We start from the raw sequence: 17,446 nt of genomic DNA on the forward strand, positions 1-17,446 counted from the left end.
GGTACGTCGGGGGTGACTGCTCCAACGGAGCAGACACAAAAACGGGGGAGACAGTCTCCAGGGGATGAGCTCCCTGGGGGCCGCTCCAAAACGCGGAGGGTTACTACCCCGAACAAGGGTAGTGGGGCTGGGAAGCCGAACCTTGGCCAGGTACCTCCAAAACCGGGGAAGGAAGGACCTGGAAAGGTCCGTCCACCCAGGAAAGACGGTGGTAAGGGGTTACGGCAGGCTGAGAGCTATCAGCCGCACCAGACCAGGGAAATAGAGGGGGATGACGCCTCCTGGACCCTGGTCAAAAACAAGAGGAAACCGAAGACGTCAAGGGCCGAAAAGAAGGCCCAGGCGAATGAGGGTAGCAAGAAGTCTAGGGTAGGCACCAATCGCTCCAGGGGCGATGCCCTAGTCATCACGGCGGACGAGGCTAAGTACTCGGACGTCTTGAAGGCGATGAGGAGTGATGTCAAGCACGGTGAACTCGGCGCCGACGTACGTCGAATAAGACGTACCCGGATGAGCGAGATGATCCTCGAGCTGAAGCGGGGTGTCTCGCAAAAGGGCGCCGCCTACAAGAAGTTTGCGGAGGAAGTCCTAGGCGAGACGGTCAAGGTGAGGGCACTTACGACGGAGGTGAATCTAAGGGTTAAAGACCTGGACGAGATCACCGAAGTCGAAGAGCTCGTCACGGCACTGCGGCGACAGTGTGAAGTGGAGACGCCCACCGCAGCCGTTCGGCTACGGAAAGGTCCGGCAGGGACGCAGGTAGCATTGGTTTCTTCTATCTGCAGCGGACGCCTCCAAGGTAGTCAACTTAGGGAGCGTCAAGGTGGGATGGTCGGTATGCCCTGTGGGCATATACGAGCAACCCGAAGTTTGCTTAAAGTGCCTGGAACCGGGGCACAAGCAATGGGACTGCAAAGGCCCTTACAGAAGCAATCTCTGCCGACGCTGCGGATTGGAGGGACATAAGGCACAATGCTGCACGAACCCTCCCAACTGTTTGATTTGTTCCAGAAAAGCTGTGAACAGCAAGCACCCCATGGGGAGTTCGATGTGCCCGGCGTTTAAGCGTGCTGCAAAATCACAGTGCAGGTAACGCAGCTTGCTTGCTCGGCCTCGCCCGAGTGTTTGGTGTGCGCAGGTTTAGAGGAAACGGCGGAACACGTGTTGTTCGTGTGCTCACGTTTTCGCGCAATGCGTGACCACATGCTTGCCACATGTGGTCTGGACACTACTCCGGACAACCTAGTTCGGAGGATGTGTAAAGATGAAGTTGGCTGGAACGCCGTTTTATCAGCTATCGCCCAAATCGCCTCGAAGCTACACAGAAGGTGGCGCGTGGACTCAAGAATGGCTAGTTCAGGCGCAAATAAGAGGTGGTCCAAGGGATCGGAGTCGGCTTCATGGGTCATACCGGTGGTCATGCTCTGTGGTCGAACTCGATCCTTTTATCGAACAAGTGGCTGCGCGAAGAACAACATGGTATTGTCGCTTTCGCGGCGTCGGTCAACCGGGCGGGTTCCGAGCCCGAGGACGGAAAGGGGTCCTCGTCAAGGCTGGGGCAGGCGTAGGCACCACGTTGGCAAGTCCCTCTGTGTGCTGGCGAATAGGCCTTATCGCAGAAAGGTCAATTTGGGGTGCACGCGACATCATCATTCTTGATACCAGTCGTGCAGAGGGAAGCAGGCGCGAAGTCGACCCTTCCCACCTCCCGAGGACATAGGGCGTGGTAAGGCCACCTGGAAAGCCGGCAACGCGCTGACACGATACCATGGTGTTCTTCTAAAAAAGCGAGTTACGATGTTCGATGCTGCAAGGACACGCAGCTAACCTCGAGGGTGCGTTGTGCACTGGCCCCCCTTCGAAGCATTACTTTCTGGTTGTACCGAAGGGACTATGGGCTTGGCGGCAATGGAAACGGTTTAGCGGATCGGGGATGTAGTCCTGCCTCCCTCGTTTGCTGTTGGAGGTGATCCCTAACCCCGCACTTCCTGGACAACCCAGGATGTCTGTTGAGCAGATTCCCCCTCCATTGTTTAGGAAGAAAAAAAAGGGTCTTCCAGGCCTCTTGAAAGGAGTCTTCCAGGCCTCTTGAAAGGAGGCTTCCAGGCCTCTTGAAAGGAGGCTTCCAGGCTTCTTGAAAAGAGGCTTCCAGGCCTCTTGAAAGGAGGCTTCCAGGCCTCTTGAAAGGAGGCTTCCAGGCCTCTTGAAAGGAGGCTTCCAGGCCTCTTGAAAGGAGGCTTCCAGGCCTCTTGAAAGGAGGCTTCCAGGCCTCTTGAAAGGGGGCTTCCAGGCCTCTTGAAAGGGGGCTTCCAGGCCTCTTGAAAGGAGGCTTCCAGGCCTCTTGAAAGGAGGCTTCCAGGCCTCTTGAAAGGAGGCTTCCAGGCCTCTTGAAAGGAGGCTTCCAGACCTCTTGGAATGAGGCTTCCAGGCCTCTTGAAAGGAGGCTTCCAGGCCTCTTGAAAGGAGGCTTCCAGGCCTCTTGAAAGGAGGCTTCCAGGCCTCTTGAAAGGAGGCTTCCAGGCCTCTTGAAAGGAGGCTTCCAGGCCTCTTGAAAGGAGGCTTCCAGGCCTCTTGAAAGGAGGCTTCCAGGCCTCTTGAAAGGAGGCTTCCAGGCCTCTTGAAAGGAGGCTTCCAGGCCTCTTGAAAGGAGGCTTCCAGGCCTCTTGAAAGGAGGCTTCCAGGCCTCTTGAAAGGAGGCTTCCAGGCCTCTTGAAAGGAGGCTTCCAGACCTTTTGAAAGGAGGCTTCCAGGCCTCTTGAAAGGAGGCTTCCAGGCCTCTTGAAAGGAAGCTTCCAGGCCTCTTGAAAGGAGGCTTCCAGGCCTCTTGAAAGGAGGCTTCCAGGCCTCTTGAAAGGAGGCTTCCAGGCCTCTTGAAAGGAGGCTTCCAGGCCTCTTGAAAGGAGGCTTCCAGGCCTCTTGAAAGGAGGCTTCCAGGCCTCTTGAAAGGAGGCTTCCAGGCCTCTTGAAAGGAGGCTTCCAGGCCTCTTGAAAGGAGGCTTCCAGGCCTCTTGAAAGGAGGCTTCCAGGCCTCTTGAAAAGAGGCTTCCAGGCCTCCTGAAAGGAGGCTTCCCGGCCTCTTGAAAGGAGGCTTCCAGGCCTCTTGAAAGGAGGCTTCCAAGCAGGGATGGAAAAAATCAAATTTTCATATAATCGAGAATGAACAACACTCTTACGCGACAACATATCCAAATTATCAATTGATAAGAATGTGTACAGCTGCCAGACATTCTAAATACTCACGCTCCTCTATTGCGAACGTGTACTATACACATGTGGAAGTGTTGGCTTGAAAATGGATTGCGAGTGATTTGACTATGCCGCTAGACTGCGAAGGCCGACGGAGGTCCTTCGTAGCTTAATTGGTTAAAGCACCAGTCTAGCGTACAGTAGGGTAGGGATGAATCGATACTGGTAAATACGAGTAAATACTCGATACTTTTGATTCGATACCAAGTATTTTTGGAATCGATACTTTGATACCCGATAACAAGTAAGTATCGAATTGAAGTACTTGAATCAATCGAGTACCCGATTTAAAATCTTTCAAATTGATTAAACCTCAAAAGAAACATTCTTATTTTCTTCGTCATAATCTTCTAAGTATTTAATTCAAATAAAAAATACCAATTATTCATTTTCTGCCGCTCAACACTTATTTGTGCTAAATGCGGTATTTTATTAGTGAGATTCACAAAAGTGAAGTAAGCTTTTTTACATAGATTTCTTATGATTCATTTAAAACTGAGGATCGTAAATGTGGCCTGTCCTCATTCCTAATGTGACCAGACGTCTCGTACCATGCGGGACAGTGAATTCGAGAGCCTATGGAATCCGTAGAAAATCCCAGAATCCTAAAAGCATTTTAAACCTTAAGGGTCTGGAGAATATAATAGAAATAGAAAACTAGTTTGATATACGGAATTAAGGATATGTCAAAATATTCTGAAGAGTTTAGGTCATGACTATTCCAGGATCTGAACATCAGTACATCAGAAAATGCGTAAAATAGATCTGTAAAGTTAGAAAAAAATCCGTAAAATCAACGCCTGATCTGTAAAATCAATTAGGAAAACGCCTGAAGCACTTGAGAATTGAAAAAACAAACAGCTTCAGACGACAGGCGCCGCAAACCGTACGTCCACGAGTTCAAGTTTGCAAAACATTTCTTTCCAAAATATTAAGAAAATCCAAAGTAATCGTTTCTATGAAATCGAGTAGTTGGCATCATACTAGGTGTTGAAGGTTGATAAGACACAAAAATCTTTTGAAACGATTTAATTTAAATTATAATAAATTATTAATAATACTAAAATATTTACTCATAACATAACTCAATAAATAAAGCTTTCATATAAAAACTATATACATAAAAATGAATTTCTGTCTGTCTGAACCTTATAGACTCGGAAACTGCTGAATCGATCTGCGAAATTTGTATGCAGAGGTTTTTGGAGCCGGGGAAGGTTCTTAAGATGGTTCGATATCCCTCCCCGCTTTGGAAAGGGGGGTTCCCAAACAAATCAAACATTAATTTCGTAAGAAAATCCAAAGTAATTTCTTCATAACTCCAGAATTAATCAAGCAAATGGAACCATATCTGGCATGTGGAGATTTTGGAAGGAAAGATATGTTTCTGGTTCGGAGCCCCTCCCCCTTCTGGAAAGGGAGGCTTCCTTGCAAATAAAACTGAAGTTTCTGCAAAATTCGAGAACTAATCAGATATTAAATCAATTTTATATTTTATATTTTGTGGTGTGCCATCCCTACTGTAGGGTCATGGGTTCGAGTCCCATCGCAGGGAAAGTGGTTACCTCCAATACATTTTCCAAATCAATATCTTCCACATAACGTACATATTCACATATGAGTTTTCACAACATTGTAAATTAATGTGCAAGTCGGGTGGTTTAATCCCCGGAAATAGGCTTTGATTGAACTGATAATTTTGCGTTTATTATCAATTGGTTCCAAAATTTGAAAAGTTTTCCCCGAAGTCAACTCGCCTACTTTTCACACCTGGGAAGTTATCAAATGATAATACCATTCATTATCGTGTGAGAATGATTCAGTACAACCCTGCTTCCAAGCTTCCGAACTTTTTGAAAAAAAAGCATCTGAACATCTCGAAAGGTGTCCTCCGAACCTCTTGTAAAAAGGCCTTCGAGCTGCTTGGAAAAAGGCTGTACTGGTTGTAGAGAGCGTGATTATATTGGATTTATCGCTATTTATTGTATTGTTAATTCATCTGATTAAATTGTCTACATGATGTATACAAAACGAAGTTTTGAAATAAAAAAAAATACACAATTATCAAAACTTTATAAATAAATTTCGATTGGAATTGTAATTCGCCCGCCATTAAGATTTTTTGTTCGAGGTACCCCCTAGGGCCAGCAAAGGTACCCCCATGGGTACATGTACCCCAGGTTGAGAACCGCTGAAATATATCAAAAATAAATTAAATATATATAAATATATCAAAAATAATTAATTTCAATATTTTGCAAATGTGATTGCCATAGCACCATTCCATAAACGAATATGTACTAGATACAGGAGTGACCCGATTTTCATCATATCCAAATTGTGACTACCCCTAGAATGAATTTTGGAAGTCTATATTATAATCACAAACTTGTGCCCGGAACAATGTACCGAATGTACATTTTTCAGCACTAAGCCATTGATTGCCCTTTATTTGTGCTGTTCTGTTCTTCCTTATGAACTTGATACATTTTATTATAAACGAGAAAGGCATCATCCCCGCTAGGTGGATTGTTCTGTTTTTTGCGTTTTGTTTATAGCAATTAAAAAAATATTATTATCTGTAGCAAAAAAACGGAAGGCACTGTAATCAAGAAGTAGTTATGCCAAACGATCTTACACGAAATTGATCACACAAACCATACCGACTATATAAAACATGCATACATACATGCATACTAGGGTAAATGATATATTTTGGGCATGTACATATTTTGGACAAGCCTGAGCTTCTTCGATCAATTTTAGATAATGTGTAGGAAAATTTTTATCGAAAGTATGATCATTGCATACTTTTACCTTAACTCTAGCGGCTTCTGATGAGAATTCACAAATCAACTATTATTTATCTTTAAAATTATCTAAAATGTAAAGCTTTCTACCAAAGTGCCTGCTGGATGCCAGTATGCAGGAGAACATGTATTATAAGACTCTTCGTAACATGCACCTGAAACACGTTTAAATTGGTTCAAACAGCAATCTTGAGGTCATGCGGCCAAAGTTTAATTGTAATTGAGATACTAACATATTCCAATCGCTTAACATGAACTTGAGACGGATGAAAAAGGAGTGACCAAAATGAAGTTATGTTTTTATGCATCAGACATTTATTGGTCACCCCATGTACAGTACATGAATGAACCATTAATTGCCAACTTTCAGGCTGTTTTCAATGATATCGATAAGATTGCGAAACAATGTTAATTTCTGGTTTAATCTATGTCAGTTAAGCAAATAAATGCATTTGAATGAATGTGGATACGTGTAGGTAGGTCATACCATTGAGATCTGTAGGAGGCCATTTTTAAATTAGGAGAAAATGACTCTGTCCAAAATATATGCATTTTCCATGTCGAAATTATATATTTGATGTCCAAAAAGAAAATATTTCAGTTCGCAGTATATCATAGTTTACACCTAGTAAACGTAATTTACTCAAAAATTGGGCAATGGAGACACAAGACTAATCATAGGTTATGTATTTGAATGAACCTAGTGGTTTTCAATTGTTTTATACTATTCAATCTCGATGTATTATCTAATGAATGTCCTGCGCTTGTCCAAGATACATCATTTACCCTATCAGTCTTTGAAAAACTAATTAGGCGACACATCCTGATTCGAAATATCTTCACGCAAAGCACCGCCTCCCCATCACCACCCTGTAAAATGCTGCTGGCTTTTGTTTATGGATGTTGAGATGGAACCAATTTTCATTGCTATTGTCAAGGGCATTTGAATGACAGCTTCGAATGTTCCCACATTAATTCTTCCATGAAGGCGCTAATGTTGTTAGAGCCCAACAACGCGGCTCGATATGAGTCAGTCAACTCTTATTAGCACCGGGAAGTGGTGCGTGCGGTTTTCTACTTTTTGCCTTGAAGAGTGCATGCTGATAATATCTGCGGTCTCGGCGAATACAACTTTAAAACTTGATTGATTCCATGCGCGCGTTACTCACTTGTGATGGAACTGGACTACCGGATCGCTGGTGATGTCACTCATGTCGATGAGTCGGCCCTTTTTGATGCATTCAGGGTGCTTCCGCAGCATAAGCCATCCGACGTGTGCGTAGAGGAAACCGCGGTTGGAGTTGTGTGGATCGCCGTCCGTCTCCGAGTACTTATGATGGATACGATGATCGCGTACCCAATCGTAGATGGTGTTCTGACCGGCGATCGAGTAGCAACACATTAGAATAATTCGCAACGGGAGCTTGGCTTTGTAGGCTTTATGGCACCACAACCTGTGGACACCGCCTGTAACGCCGAATCCGGCGCATCCCCCAACGAAGAAACCTGTTACGGAAGAGAACAATCGCAATCATCGATTAGTAATTTGAGGGCAACAAACAGGATAGGTAGCTGTGACTTTTCATGGTCATGGAGCAGACAAGATTCTTTGAAGTCGAGATCATGTTTCGAGAATTGCAGTATAGTGTGCAAGAACAAATTGCGCTTGTGAGCTACGGTGGTCAATGATCGAGTTATGTATTGCTGATTATTCGAAATAATATGTACGGCAACCAGTTTAATTTAGTTCCGGATTCATAAAATCATTTTTGCAGACTGGCTTGTAGTCGACGTACGGTAGTTAAATTTAAGCGTACAACAAAACTCGATACTCAGTTGTTCGAACGGGATTAACTCGTGTTAATGTTGTTTTTGGCCATTCAACATTCACCGCCAATTGGAATAGTGTTGAAAAACGTCATTCTCTACATTATTCTTCTTTTACTGGAACTGTATCAAATCATATAACCGGAACCATGCTTACAGAGTTATTAACTGTACTTTTTATCCATTTACACTCATTCATAGTACAAGTACTCTATGCCTAGAGTGGATTGAGAAAATAAATGCATTATTTCCTTAAACGGGATTTGAACCCATAGTATTTGTAGCTGAGTGCCGCTGAGTTATGGAAGATCAATTTGAGTTTGGAAGACCAATTGTTTAGTTTGTTATTCATGAACTTGAGCAAAAACCCTTTTACTTCGTTCATTAGTTTGAGAAGCAAAAGATATTAATTGCCGATTCGTTTGTTCGTTGATGGTTGTTCATATTGCACGACTTAGTTAGGGTCCTAATAAGAGTAAAACGTTTAGCCGTGCGGTAAAACGCGCGAAGACCATGCTGAGGGTGGCTGGGTGCGATTCCCGGTGCCGGTCTAGGCAATTTTCGGAATGGAAATTGTCTCGACTTCCCTGGGCATAAAAGTATCATCGTGCTAGCCTTATGATATACGAATGCAAAAATGGTATCCTGGCTTAGAAACCTCGCAGTTAATAACTGTGGAAGTGCTCAATGAACACTAAGCTGCGAGGCGGCTCTGTCCCAGTGAGGGATGTAATACCAATAAGAAGAAGAAGAAGATTTAGTGGATGATGGACACGCAAATCGGACGAAAATAAGTCCACGTGGGCGGCCGTCTCACCAACTCATGGGGTTTAAGTTTACTAGAGGTCTTGGTAAAGTTAAATGTAGGTCTTGCCAATGAAGAACATTCCAGCATGTACTGTCCAAAAGGACACTAGTCTTTTATCGGTAGCACCTTTTCGGCTGGTTGGAAATATGAAATATGAACCGGAGAATGACCGAGTGATTGACCACCAAACTAACCGGTAGCAAATTGCAGGATGCAGGAAATACAAAACTGTTCGGAAGCAAATAACATCAATTTTGTTCAAAGACCTTTTCATCGAAACGCTAAAATTAACAACAGCGTGTGAACATAGTACGAACGCGTGATAAAACTACCCCAGAAGTGGAAACGTTTCTACAGCGGCAACGGCTCCACTTCAGACCAGGAAGTCTTGTCTCGAGGAACTTCGCAAGATTTCCTCTTGGAACCAGCGGTGTTTATATTTTTTAAATCTGTAGTTTATTTTGAAATGGTCATTCGCGGTGAAGCGTTACGAAGACGGAATCAGATTTTGTAATACAGTTTTTCATGATTTTGATACAATATTGTTAGTTTTGGGGATGGACTCGCGGTTCGGTTGAGGTTAGGAAATACAATAATACGGTAGGGAAAGAAGGGAATTTATGTTACTTAATTAATTACAATGCTGATGTTCGCCTAGTTGACATTATTGGCGATGCTTCTCATCTATAACGGGACACACGAATATTTCTTGGGAGACAGCAACGAGAGGAAGACATTCTTAAGGGATTACGATATCGAAAGAGATGGGTGGACAATGATTACAGTCCAACATCATGTATTCAAGATCAACACCCGTCAATACTTTCCCAAAAGGCTATGGATCTTTCCTCGGGCCTGGAGATGTTCAGTTAGCGAAGATCACGATTTTCCTCGCACGCATTCACGACATGATCTCCAAATAATCTGCGCCACGAACACAGAGATTGCCTTCTTAGAGCCGTACTCAGAAAAGATGTGCATTTAAAGAGTACTGATTGGACGTTAGACAATACATGGTTGGAATGAAGTCTCGTCCACTACTCAATTTTTTTAACCATGTCTTTCTATACCTGTTGGCGAATACAGCTATCTATCCATCTCTCCTATTTGTCCAGTTTTGTTGCCAGCTGATCAAGGTTTCCTTACGAACTAATAAAAAAAAAAATCATCGAAGGTGAGCGCCCACTTTAGCAAAAGAGTCCGCTTTCTCATTTCCTGAAATCGACCAATGAATAGGGACAAAAGCCATGGTGATTGTACACAAAAAAAGACTGAATGATCGTATCCCATTCATAAGATACGCTGAGTGCTTAACTGGTTTCATTGACCGAACTAGCAGACCGAACAAAATGCGTTGAACCTTTGGACGAAACTTGTGTTTTAACAGCGGACTGGCAGCAAGAACTACCGTATTCGAGAACCGACAGAATGGTTGTTCAGTACAATATGATAAGTTCTTCGAGGTGCTCTCCCCACCATAATCCATTTATTGTTCGCATGAAATTGATTCGTTGCTTGCATTTTTAAGGAAGTTGCGTTTTTTTTTTCAGATACACAATGTGCTCCGAACCAGAATTCAAAGACCAAGTAGACAAATCACCCAGTGGATCTTGCCACGGTCCTTGTAAATCGGCATCTGCAAGCTGCCTTAATGAGCAATTTGACATAAGACTTTTATCACTCAAACATGAGTCTTTTGAGCAAATTGAGCCTGACTCTATCCATTCTTGTAGCCTGGAGCTGATTTGTTTCATGAGCGGAGAGCAAGCGAAAATTCGATCATTGAAAATGGGTGATCCATATCATCCCTGTCAGCAAAAGTACCTCGTGACTGTGATATTTGCTCCACTGGAACCACTGAATCCGAACACACTTTCTTTGCAAAGTCGTGTCCCGAGCAGTCGGTTAACAAAATGAGAGAAAGTTGATATTAGGCTCTGCTGTTGAGATTATATTGAACACAAAATATGATGTCAATCAATATCAATATCAAAACTTGAAATGTTACTTGGGATACTCTCTATTTGGCTGAGAAATCAGAAAACTTGGTATATCTGGGATTTTGGATGTTCCCGGAAGTGGAGGAAACTCTCGTTCGTCTTGATTTAAAAACACAAAAGTTGAACTTTTTTTAAGTATTTCCACCCGATTTTGATTTGGCCATGTTAAATTGAGGCCACCTTGAGGCAGTTTTCTAGATTTTGAGGGTCTCTGGTTCTGTTTTACGTTTTTATTTGTTGAGCCTTTGGAAACAAAGGGAATCCCATTTCCAACTTCAGTGTATGAGCTATCTTGATCGCCCAGAGGAAGCGACGACTAGAAGGTGACCGAAACAATGGGAAGAAATACAGCACTTACATAGTGAACAAAATTTTCAAAATGATGGTGCTCAGCAGTCTTGCATTGGAATCAGATTCTATTTTCTGCAACCGATTACAAAATTTCTTTAGTTTTATGTACAGTGAGCATCGTTTTGGAAATGGACAAGGCTCCCGAGAAATTTATGAAAATTTGGGGTAACCTGCCAAAAAAAACGCTGAGAGCGTAAAATAGTTAATGATTGTTACTGCAATTAAACCAACAAATGTGTTACTATGTTTGAAACTCGATTATGCATATGTACAACATGTGATAGATTTAGTTAGGAAAAGGTATTGGAGGGTAACCTCCCCTTCGGTGGGCTTTGATCCCTTTGATCCCTGGGCTTTGATAAGACTATACATAGAGATAGGAATATAAATAAGAAGAATAAGTGAAAGAAGGCAACTTCATCAATAGGCCTTTTCATGTGACACTGCCGAGACTGCACTTGCTTACAACCGCTGAACAGGCCCGCAACCCCGAAGCTGTCACTTTCATAGAAGAACTGTCAATTGACGGTAATATCAGCTGTTTTTAAACGTCTCGTGAAAAGACCCATGCTACTTTGTTCCAATAATCAACAACAACACAAATAGGTTTCCGCTTGATCTGGTCTATTACGAACCGAATTAAAGTGTCCTAAGGTTCGCTATACTGCATCTCTGTTTCGCAAAATGGTTTTCCGATCAAATGCTACTTCGAACAAATGCCCTTTCAACCAAGTGCCAATTGAAAGAAATATCGTGACTTATCACATAACTCGACAAAACATCATTCGACGCAATATCTTTATGCTGCATATGATATTTACACCTAAATCCAATCACACATTTTAGATTAGATGTCCCAATTTGCGTTTAAAGTGTTCTTTTGCAGACTAAGGGATCAAACTGATTATTTAGTCAGAATTACGCGTTTTCAAGGGCACTTTATTCAAAACGGAAGCCACGCACAACTGTAATTTTTATTTTTACACGCATGCTGCGATGCAGCAAAGCTGGAATAATAAAAATGAGAGTTGTGCGTGGCTTCCGTTTTGAATGGGGTGCCCTTGAAAACGATTCCGTGAGGATTGTCCTAAACTCATTTGCCAATAAGTTGTTGGGTGGTAGGCTCTGAAATAATTTAATGAAATATGAGACAATCTTTACTAAATGCACACTTAAAATAAATCGCAGATTTCTGTGAAAGTTCACCGAAATCTCAACAGCAGAACTGTTCGGTAAAAATTTTACAGATTTTTTGGTAGTTTTGATAGTTGAACAAAGGAAAATATCGCAGAAATCGGTGAAATAATTACGGAACAAATCTGCTGTTGAGATTTCGGTGAATTGAAGCAAAATTCACCGAAATCTGTGAAATGATTTAAGTGTGTGCGTTAATAATAATATAGGGTAAAAGTTCCGATAGTCGTGGGTGTTTCCAAAGTTGCTGTAGTGTTGTTTTTACACAATCTACGTTATTAGCACAGCAACACATATGGTCTGGCAGCAAAATAAAATATTTATGAAGAATTAGTAATTTTCCATAACAAAATGGGAAATTGCCAATAAAGAAATCAGGGTATGAGCAATAAATAAATATAAAATTTCCACAAATAATGCAAAAATTTCCATAAACAATAAAGAATTTTCCACAAAACAAAAATATTAGCACTTTTAAAAGCAGAAATTGCAATTAGAAAAGAAGAATTTTCTATAAAGAAATCAAAATCAATTAGCAATAAACAATTACAAAACTTTCCTCAAAATATTTTTTTTCTACAAACAATTTAAAAATTTCCACAAAATATTCAACAAAAATTAAACATGTTTATCACTTGATAAAATTTTCCACGAACTTTGAACGCTTTTAAAAAGGGCTTATCTATGGAACAATACTCAGTTTGACTGCCTTTTTTTTAATTTCTTTATGGAAATTTTCATATTTTTTAATTGCTCTCTATTGATAGGCTGATTATACGTACCGTATTTAACGGGACAGTCCCGTTGTTTAGACCTTTTTGTTATGTCCCGTCGTAATCTGAAAAATCCTCAATTTGTCCCGTATTTTCATTGATTCTACGTTGATCACAGACAGAAAGTTTTTTTTTTCGTTATTATTTACAGCCCTCGGCTGGCTCATCTCTCAACAACGAAAGTGAGCAAAACCCATAAAAAAGTGTTAGATGTTATGTTATTAGTGTTGCTTTTAAAGGAATGCTATCTATGCCGTTTTGTATTTTCCATAGATCGACTTTTCTTAAGATTTTCAACAGTTAATGACAACAGGTGCTTTTCCGGGAGATTTTTAACACAATCAATGATTTTTTCTGCTTTTTCCGGAGGCAATTTGGCCAACAGAGTTCAGTGCGTGATCTCTCTTGTTTCGGACAGCAGAACGATTGCGTGGTCGGACGAAATATTGTGTTCTGCATTGCGCGGCCGGTAATAAAATTAATCAGTTCAGTGCGTGATCTCTCTTGTTTAGAAGCGGGCTTTGTAGTCATATGGCTACTGGTTCTGCCTCATACGCAGGAGGTCGTGGATGCAATCCCAGGTCCGTTCCATTCTCCTACTTTGTCTCTTTCTCTTTATTTCTCATATTCTAGCAATCGCTAGAACTGGAAATGGACTTCCATACCGTTTCCATTACTATTCCTATACCTTCAACTTGAGTATTCTAACAGTAATCTGCTAGAATTGGAAATGAACTATAGAGCTCGTTTCTTACATCCAATTAGAAATTCCATCAGTTACCTTCTCCTATCTATTACATTGGCAGCTCGTTAACCAAGACGGACCTCTGCCTCTCCAACCTAACCCAGAAATTCCAACAAATTCCGCATGAACTCGTCGCAAGTGCAGAGGTATATTCGGCTTGCAGTGGGCGAATGATTGTATCATCATTTCCTCCCCCTTCCCTACATTGACTTGCATTCTGACGTGGCAGGCGCCAGTATGACCTAACAAATGAGATCACCAGTACTTGTACATTGAAGATGTGTGCTAGTCCCAAGCAAACATCTGTTGGTTCCCTGTGCAAGAACAGCTGATCTGGTCATAATGGAGTAGCAACTACAAGCTCAAGCTCAAGCTCAAGCTTATTCCGGAGGCAATTTGGCCAACAACTTAGTAATTTAGTAAACAAGTATTTCCTTTCAAATCAGGGCACGCCTCAACGTCAATAAAATGAAGCGCAGGGACAGACATTCTTATTTTCAGATTAAGCTTATTTTACATTATTCTGTTTTGAATCTTCCGAAGTAGCTACTGTTGTTCAATCATTAATTGATTCTTTTCGAATCATTCAAAGTCCTTCTGAAAATTCTAATTATTTTGAAATCATCCACTGTAAAAAACGATGGCTTGAAAAGAATTTATAATAAATCAACTGAACAAAATCGAGTTTAAGGCAGTTTCAAACCAAGGGAAAATTTGGTCGGCTTTAAGGCTAGATCTAAGGTCCCCACGTACTTTAACGCTAGTTAACACATCAGGAAGTTGTCTGCAAATTTCGCTGTCTGCTTCCCATTGAAGAGTGAAATATTTGTATTTTTCCACAACTAACTTAATACAAAAGAAAGTTATGGTGCTGAATGATTCACTCTAAAATATTTCTAATTTCTTACAAGGAAAATGAAAATTAAGCCCATATATTTTGAAATTTCCACAGCTCTTGAATTTTATCACAAAGTTTTGTCCCGTTTTTTGTCACAAGGACATGTCCTATTTTGCAAGCGCGTTTGTCCCGTTTTTTCACCGAAATGATCTGGTCAGCCTATCTATTGATTTTTTCGTGGAAAGTTTAATTTTTTTCTGAATAAAAATTATTTGTTTTGTGGAACATTTTGTAATTGTTTATTGCTAATATTGATTTATTTATGGACATTTTGTATTTTTCTGTGGAATATTTTGTTTTTTTTTTTATGAAAAATTCTTCTTTTATTATTGTAGTTTTTGCGTTTATGTGCAAATTTATTTTAGTTTTGTGGAAAACTCTTAATTGTTTATGGACTATTTTGCATTATTTGTGCAAATTTCATATTTATTTATTGGGCTGCAAAATGGTGGGTTGACATCAAGGAAGGAGCGCCCAACAGAGCTCTGGTCCCCACAAGTCCCTATCTCACGCTTCCACGGGTCGTCCGATGACAAAAGACCGCCAGCTAAGGGTTGTGTACTTAGCTGGTAGTGCAGCCTGGGCACTGTTGTCCTTCTGACATCAGCTAGAGTGAGAAGGTACGCCTCGAGCGTCTGTTCACCAGGAGGTGCGGCTCAAACAGCGTCTGCCTGGTACCCAGCGGCTGACTAACGAAATGCTGTATCGCGTCAGCTATACCTAAGGTGGCAGCCCCATCATCGCGATGTAGGTAACGCGACCCCGGTAAGGTAGCTTACTGAAGCCTCTCAAATACCACGAAAAATGGAGATAGAAGAACAAGAGAACGTTATTTTTGGCAACCGACCCGGCAACGAAATAAGGACTATGATTGGAAACTCGGTACCTGGAATGTCAGGACCCTAAATGAACCTGGAAGAGTGAGCCTTCTGGCTCGTGAACTGCAGAAGGTTGGAGTGAACGTGGCTGCTATTCAAGAAGTCCGATGGCCTAGATCCGGAGAACGTGAATTCCGAGCCGTGGACCCCACGACCAATACTGCATTCAAGTATAACATCTAGGCTGACCAGATCATTTCGGTGAAAAAACGGGACAAACGCGCTTGCAAAACGGGACATGCCCTTGTGATAAAAAACGGGACAAAACCTTGTGATAAAATTCAAGAGCTGTGGAAATTTCAAAATATATGGGCTTAATTTTCATTTTCCTTGTAAGAAATTAGAAATATTTTAGAGTGAATCATTCAGCACCATAACTTTCTTTTGTATTAAGTTAGTTGTGGAAAAATACTAAACTACAAATATTTCACTCTTCAATGGGAAGCAGACAGCGAAATTTGCAGACAACTTCCTGATGTGTTAACTAGCGTTAAAGTACGTGGGGACCTTAGATCTAGCCTTAAAGCCGACCAAATTTTCCCTTGGTTTGAAACTGCCTTAAACTCGATTTTGTTCAGTTGATTTATTATAAATTTTTTTCAAGCCATCGTTTTTTACAGTGGATGATTTCAAAATAATTAGAATTTTCAGAAGGACTTTGAATGATTCGAAAAGAATCAATTAATGGTTGAACAACAGTACCTACTTCGGAAGATTCAAAACAGAATAATGTAAAATAAGCTTAATCTGAAAATAAGAATGTCTGTCCCTGCGCTTCATTTTATTGACGTTGAGGCGTGCCATGATTTAAAGGAAATACATGTTTACTAAATTACTAAGTTGTTGGCCAAATTGCCTCCGGAATAAGCTTGAGCTTGAGCTTGATTGACTGCTCGTAGTTGCTACTCCATTATGACCAGATCAGCTGTTCTTGCACAGGGAACCAACAGATGTTTGCTTGGGACTAGCACACATCTTCAATGTACAAGTACTGGTGATCTCATTTGTTAGGTCATACTGGCGCCTGCCACGTCAGAATGCAAGTCAATGTAGGGAAGGGGGAGGAAATGATGATACAATCATTCGCCCACTGCAAGCCGAATATACCTCTGCACTTGCCACGAGTTCATGCGGAATTTGTTGGAATTTCTGGGTTAGGTTGGAGAGGCAGAGGTCCGTCTTGGTTAACGAGCTGCCAATGTAATAGATAGGAGAAGGTAACTGATGGTATTTCTAATTGGATGTAGGAAACGAGCTCTATAGTTCATTTCCAATTCTAGCAGATTACTGTTAGAATACTCAAGTTGAAGGTATAGGAATAGTAATGGAAACGGTATGGAAGTCCATTTCCAATTCTAGCGATTGCTAGAATATGAGAAATAAAGAGAAAGAGACAAAGTAGGAGAATGGAACGGACCTGGGATTGCATCCACGACCTCCTGCGTATGAGGCAGAACCAATAGCCATATGACTACAAAGCCCGCTTCTAAACAAGAGAGATCACGCACTGAACTGATTAATTTAATTACCGGCCGCGCAATGCAGAACACAATATTTCGTCCGACCACGCAATCGTTCTGCTGTCCGAAACAAGAGAGATCACGCACTGAACTCTGTTGGCCAAATTGCCTCCGGAAAAAGCAGAAAAAATCATTGATTGTGTTAAAAATCTCCCGGAAAAGCACCTGTTGTCATTAACTGTTGAAAATCTTAAGAAAAGTCGATCTATGGAAAATACAAAACGGCATAGATAGCATTCCTTTAAAAGCAACATTAATAACATAACATCTAACACTTTTTTATGTGTTTTGCTCACTTTCGTTGTTGAGAGATGAGCTAGCCGAGGGCTGTAAATAATAACGAAAAAAAAAACTTTCTGTCTGTGATCAACGTAGAATCAATGAAAATACGGGACA

The 17,446-nt window shown here is 41.5% G+C and overlaps 1 protein-coding gene across 3 annotated transcripts in view; it reads right to left on the bottom strand.

The window, feature by feature from the left end:
* LOC134205081 (acyl-CoA Delta-9 desaturase) overlaps positions 1–17,446 on the bottom strand; it is a 126,179-nt gene that overhangs the window by 17,765 nt on the left and 90,968 nt on the right. For all 3 annotated transcript variants that reach the window (XM_062679984.1, XM_062679986.1, XM_062679985.1), the window contains exon 2: positions 7,226–7,562. In XM_062679984.1, the coding sequence (XP_062535968.1) occupies positions 7,226–7,562 (337 nt within the window). The remainder of the gene's footprint in view (positions 1–7,225; positions 7,563–17,446) is intronic.

This window comes from Armigeres subalbatus, chromosome 1 (genome assembly GCF_024139115.2).
Source record: "Armigeres subalbatus isolate Guangzhou_Male chromosome 1, GZ_Asu_2, whole genome shotgun sequence".
Classification (NCBI taxonomy): Eukaryota; Metazoa; Arthropoda; class Insecta; order Diptera; family Culicidae; genus Armigeres; species Armigeres subalbatus.